General features: G+C 57.5%; 1 protein-coding gene across 3 annotated transcripts in view; it reads right to left on the reverse strand.

The window, feature by feature from the left end:
• The window catches only part of RAB11FIP5 (RAB11 family interacting protein 5), a 76,480-nt gene extending 71,228 nt beyond the window's left edge, over positions 1–5,252 (reverse strand). Inside the window, exons 1-2 of one of the 3 annotated variants that reach the window (XM_075346258.1) lie at positions 5,210–5,252; positions 565–953 (exon numbers count right to left, since the gene is read on the reverse strand). In XM_075346258.1, the coding sequence (XP_075202373.1) occupies positions 565–920 (356 nt within the window). In that variant the 5' untranslated portion in view covers positions 921–953; positions 5,210–5,252. Of the gene's footprint in view, positions 1–564; positions 954–2,180; positions 2,381–5,209 lie in introns of those variants that run through there. The other 2 variants (XM_075346250.1, XM_075346267.1) reach the window with 2 other exon arrangements.
• Between the last annotated feature and the right edge of the window lie 748 nt (positions 5,253–6,000).

Genomic DNA, 6,000 nt, shown 5'->3' on the forward strand with positions numbered 1-6,000 from the left:
AAAAGACGGAATAATAAAGTAGTTTTTTTGCAGTTTTCCCTCCCGCAGCCTGGCTTCACAGGAGCACAAAGATGGCAGACCATGAGTGACCACGTTGGCCAGAGCAGTCATGTGCCACGAGAACGTGTGTTCTTGGTGGTCCATCCATGGCCACGACTGACTATGGTGAGGCAGATATTGGAGAGAGGGCCCTCATAATGAAAATGTACCCAGCGTTAACTATTTAAGCTGGACCCGATGCCAGCAGCGACCCACAGCAATATAAATGGCCGACGCGACGATACGCAAGCAACTAAATTATTAATGACATAAGATGAGCGCACCATTTCTGGGAGCGGCCATGTTCACACGTACAGTTTAAGGAGGACTCCACTCCCCCTATAGAGCCAAAAATGCTAAATATTGTTATCCCACACCCAGGTGATCCCAGCAGACGTGGTCCGGACAGACTGGAGCGTCGTTACAAGCTGGAAGCCGTCTCTGTATCTGGTGGCCATACTGGGCACATCGGGAGTGATGAGGTCTGAGGGACTATTAATCATATCTGGAGGAGCAGATACTTACTGGTTCCTCTGTGATCGTCCCTCCTGGTACACGCTCTGTAATGGTATGTTGACCTGCCCTAGAAACTGGTCCATGCCAATGAGGGCACGGTGCATAACCATCAGCTGGAGCTCGCAATTCTCCCCTCGTTCCATGGCCCCGGGGCAAAGCTCGAAGGAACATTCCTCCTTCCATTCTGGAGATCCTGGGGTCTTCTCCACCACCGAGGTGCTATACTTCTCCCGTCCGACCTGGATAAGCGTGTAGGCATCGCTGGTTCCATGCTTCCCCTTAGCGCGGAGACCTTTGGCTTGAAGGATGGTGACTTGAACATGGGTGGGGAACCAGCCCAGGTCGGGTTCAGGCCGTAGAGACATCTGGAGGACAGGGGAGTGAGCAGAGCCAAGAACCTGAAACATGAAAGGACAATTGTAAAAGCAAGGCAATGACCATCTGTACACCGATTTATATTGTTCTACGTCAGGAGGGCCGGGGGAGAGCAGCGGACCGGAGACGCTGCACCACGATGGCCGGGAGAAAGCAGTGGACCGCCGGAGATGCTGCACCACGAGGGACAGGAGAGAGCGGTGGACTGTAGATGCTGCACCACGAGGGCCGGGAGAGAGCGACGGACCCCAGGCGCCACATCACAAGAGCAAGGAGAGAGCGGCGGACACCGGGAGCATGAGGGCAGTGAGAGAGCGGCGGACACCGGGTGCATGAGGGCAGGGAGAGAGCAGCGGACCACAGGCGCTGCACCACGAGGACAGGGAGAGAGTGGTGGACCCCGGGCACCACACCACGAGAGCAGGGATAGAGCGGTGAACCACGGGCGCCGCACCACGAGGACAGGGCGAGAGCACCACATCACAGGCGCCGCACCACGAGGATAGGGTGAGAGCGCCGGGCTCTATACTATGAGGAAAGGGAGAGAGCGCCAGTTGCCACACTACGAAGGTGTGGAGAGACTGCAAGCCCATAGGCGCTACACCAGGAGGGCTGTAAGAGAGCACCGGGCACTACATGTGGAGGGCAAAGAGAGCACCCATCAAAACCGCATAGCGCATGCAAGAGCAGCCAACAAAGGAGCACCCAACGGAGGCGCACCGCGTATACAGGAGCACCCAACGGAGGCGCACCGCGTATACAGGAGCACCCAACGGAGGCGCACCGCGTATACAGGAGCACCCAACGGAGGCGCACAGCGTATACAGGAGCACCCAACGGAGGCGCACCGCGTATACAGGAGCACCCAACGGAGGCGCACCGCGTATACAGGAGCACCCAACGGAGGCGCACCGCGTATACAGGAGCACCCAACGGAGGCGCACCGCATATACAGGAGCACCCAACAATGGCGCACCGCGTATACAGGAGCACCCAACAGAGGCGCACCGCATATACAGGAGCACCCAACGGAGGCGCACCGCGTATACAGGAGCACCCAACAGAGGCGCACAGCATATACAAGAGCACCCAACGGAGGCGCACCGCGTATACAGGAGCACCCAACGGAGGCGCACCGTGTATACAGGAGCACCCAGCTACAATGTACACAGCACCTACTTACAGTGTATACTGCAGTGTATAGTGTATACAGCAGCACCCACCCCCAGTGTATACAGAGCTGTGCCCACCTTAATGATGCAGCACTTCTCCTAGCAGGGCAGGCAGCACCCCACACACTGCTCACCTCTCAGCTGATGCACATTGTGCTTACAATCCCGGGGGGCGCAGATCATCCGGGGTCCTCGGTGTCTGCTGCAGGGGGTGAGCAGAGCAGGCGGGGTGGGTCCTGCAGATTCTGCAGCAAAGTAACTTTCTTGTGTGTCTGCTGCTCAGAAGAGGAGGAGGAGAGATGGAGGGGGAGGGGATCCTGCAGCACAAGAGAGCTCTGCAATGCTCTGCCCCGACCATCACCCGCGCTGCTCCTACACACTGCACCCGGTCACTGCTCCCCTACCCCCATACTTCACCCCTGCATCCCCACACCACGGTCACTGCTCCCCTACCCCCTGCACCCCCATACTTCACCCCTGCACCCCTACCCCCTGAATCCCCACACCACGGTCACTGCTCCCCTAACCCCTGCACCCCCATACTTCACCCCTGCACCCCTACCCCCTGCATCCCCACACCACGGTCACTGCTCCCCTACCCCCTGCACCCCCATACTTCACCCCTGCACCCCTACCCCCATACTTCACCCCTGCACCCCTACCCCCTGCATCCCCACACCACGGTCACTGCTCCTACACACTGCACCCGGTCACTGCTCCCCTACCCCCATACTTCACCCCTGCACCCCTACCCCCTGCATCCCCACACCACGGTCACTGCTCCCCTACCCCCTGCATCCCCACACCACGGTCACTGCTCCCCTACCCCCTGCATCCCCACACCACGGTCACTGCTCCCCTACCCCCTGCAACCCCATACTTCACCCCTGCACCCTGGACTCTGCTCCCCTACCCCCTGCACCCCCATACTTCACCCCTGCACCCTGGACACTGCTCCCCTACCCCCTGCATCCCCATACTTCACCCCTGCACCCTGGACTCTGCTCCCCTACCCCCTGCATCCCCATACTTCACCCCTGCACCCTGGTCACTGCTCCCCTGCATCCCCATATTTCACCCCTGCACCCCGGTCTCTGCTCCTCTACCCCCTGCATCTGCATACTTCACCCCTGGACACTGCTCCCCTACCCCGTGCACCCCCACAGTTCACCCCTGCACCCCGGACTCTGCTCCCCTACCCCTTGCAATCCCCATACTTCACCCCTGGACTCTGCACCCCTATACTTCTATGCACCCCTGCTCTTCACCTTTCTATTTTTTTTTTTTTGGGAGGGGGGAGATGTGCGGATTGAAAACGCAAATTCTGATGTTCAGATTTTTTTTTTCATAGTATGATCTTTTATGGCCGCAGCGATAGCCATGTGTTTTCCTTTTATCTTCCAGTTGGGAGGGTTTGGTTTTATATTTTTGCATTATTTTTTATTAATACTGTCATAGTGCGGCAAACTGCCATCTCCTTATGAGGCCCGGCCAGTATGGCAGTGATGGGGGCCGGTATAGGCCCCGGCCAGTATGGCAGTGATGGGGGCCGGTATAGACCCCGGCCAGTATGGCAGTGATGGGGGCCGGTATAGGCCCCGGCCAGTATGGCAGCGATGGGGGCCGGTATAGGCCCCGGCCAGTATGGCAGCGATGGGGGCCGGTATAGGCCCCGGCCAGTATGGCAGTGATGGGGGACGGTATAGGCCCCGGCCAGTATGGCAGTGATGGGGGCCGGTATAGGCCCCGGCCAGTATGGCAGTGATGGGGGCCGGTATAGGCCCCGGCCAGTATGGCAGTGATGGGGGCCGGTATAGGCCCCGGCCAGTATGGCAGTGATGGGGGCCGGTATAGGCCCCGGCCAGTATGGCAGTGATGGGGGCCGGTATAGGCCCCGGCCAGTATGGCAGTGATGGGGGCCGGTATAGGCCCCGGCCAGTATGGCAGTGATGGGGGCCGGTATAGGCCCCGGCCAGTATGGCAGTGATGGGGGCCGGTATAGGCCCCGGCCAGTATGGCAGTGATGGGGGCCTGTATAGGCCCCGGCCAGTATGGCAGTGATGGCCGGTATAGGCCCCGGCCAGGATGGCAGTGATGGGGGCCGGTATAGGCCCCGGCCAGTATGGCAGTGATGGGGGCCGGTATAGGCCCCGGCCAGTATGGCAGTGATGGGGGCCGGTATAGGCCCCGGCCAGTATGGCAGTGATGGGGGCCGGTATAGGCCCCGGCCAGTATGGCAGTGATGGCCGGTATAGGCCCCGGCCAGTATGGCAGTGATGGGGGCCGGTATAGGCCCCGGCCAGTATGGCAGTGATGGGGGCCGGTATAGGCCCCGGGCCAGTATGGCAGTGATGGGGGCCGGTATAGGCCCCGGCCAGTATGGCAGTGATGGGGGCCGGTATAGACCCCGGCCAGTATGGCAGTGATGGGGGCCGGTATAGGCCCCGGCCAGTATGGCAGTGATGGGGGCCGGTATAGTCCCCGCCCAGTATGGCAGTGATGGGGGCCGGTATAGTCCCCGCCCAGTATGGCAGTGATGGGGGCCGGTATAGTCCCCGCCCAGTATGGCAGTGATGGGGGCCGGTATGGTCCCCGGCCAGTATGGCAGTGATGGGGGCCGGTATAGGCCCCGGCCAGTATGGCAGTGATGGGGGCCGGTATAGGCCCCGGCCAGTATGGCAGTGATGGGGGCCGGTATTGGCCCCGGCCAGTATGGCAGTGATGGGGGCCGGTATAGGCCCCGGCCAGTATGGCAGTGATGGGGGCCGGTATAGGCCCCGGCCAGTATGGCAGTGATGGGGGCCGGTATAGGCCCCAGCTGCCGTGTAGTGACGCCCGGGTATCCGGCGTTGTGGGAACCAAGGCTTAAATAAAATTCATAAAAACGAGTAGAGAGAAAGCCACATAGCCACTGACGGAAGAAAACCCCCGAATTCCTGGAAGACTCACTGTAGGCCTCGCTGCTGTACACCGCCTCCATAACCTAGTGATACGGCCCCATAGATTACACAGAGGACAGTTATGGCCGCAGTCACTGCACGACCAGCAACACTGACACATTTCTTCACTCCTTTATTTTAGCATTAGACCTGTGCGATCACCGATACCTGAGCCACGAGACGCGTCCGGGCCTCCGAATTTATACTGTGCCGTCGCTAAGCCAAGGTTAGCCATAGCAACCAATCACACTGCAGCTTTCATTCTAGTGCCTGACATTTCAGAATGTAAGACATTATTTCATTGGTCGATGTGGGTACATGGTAACAATGCTGCAATCACAGGGCGGCAACCGCCTCCATTATACAAGACTAATAGGGGCCACACCCAGTATACAGGACAGGAGAAGTGGTACTGTGCAATGTATATATACAGAATAATACAGATACTGAGGATTACACCCAGTATACAGGACAGGAGAAGTGGTACTGTGCAGTGTATATATACAGAATAATACAGATAATGAGGATTACACCCAGTATACAGGACAGGAGAAGTGGTACTGTGCAGTGTATATATACAGAATAATACAGATAATGAGGATTACACCCAGTATACAGGACAGGAGAAGTGGTACTGTGCAGTGTATATATACAGAATAATACAGATACTGAGAATTACACCCAGTATACAGGACAGGAGAAGTGGTACTGTGCAGTGTATGTATACAGAATAATACAGATAATGAGGATTACACCCAGTATACAGGACAGGAGAAGTGGTACTGTGCAGTGTACATATACAGAATAATACAGATACTGAGGATTACACCCAGTATACAGGTCAGGAGAAGTGGTACTGTGCAGTGTATATATACAGAATAATACAGATACTGAGGATTACACCCAGTATACAGGACAGGAGAAGTGGTACTGTGCAGTGTACATATACAGAATAATAC

Source organism: Anomaloglossus baeobatrachus, chromosome 1 (assembly GCF_048569485.1).
Source record: "Anomaloglossus baeobatrachus isolate aAnoBae1 chromosome 1, aAnoBae1.hap1, whole genome shotgun sequence".
Taxonomy (NCBI): Eukaryota; Metazoa; Chordata; class Amphibia; order Anura; family Aromobatidae; genus Anomaloglossus; species Anomaloglossus baeobatrachus.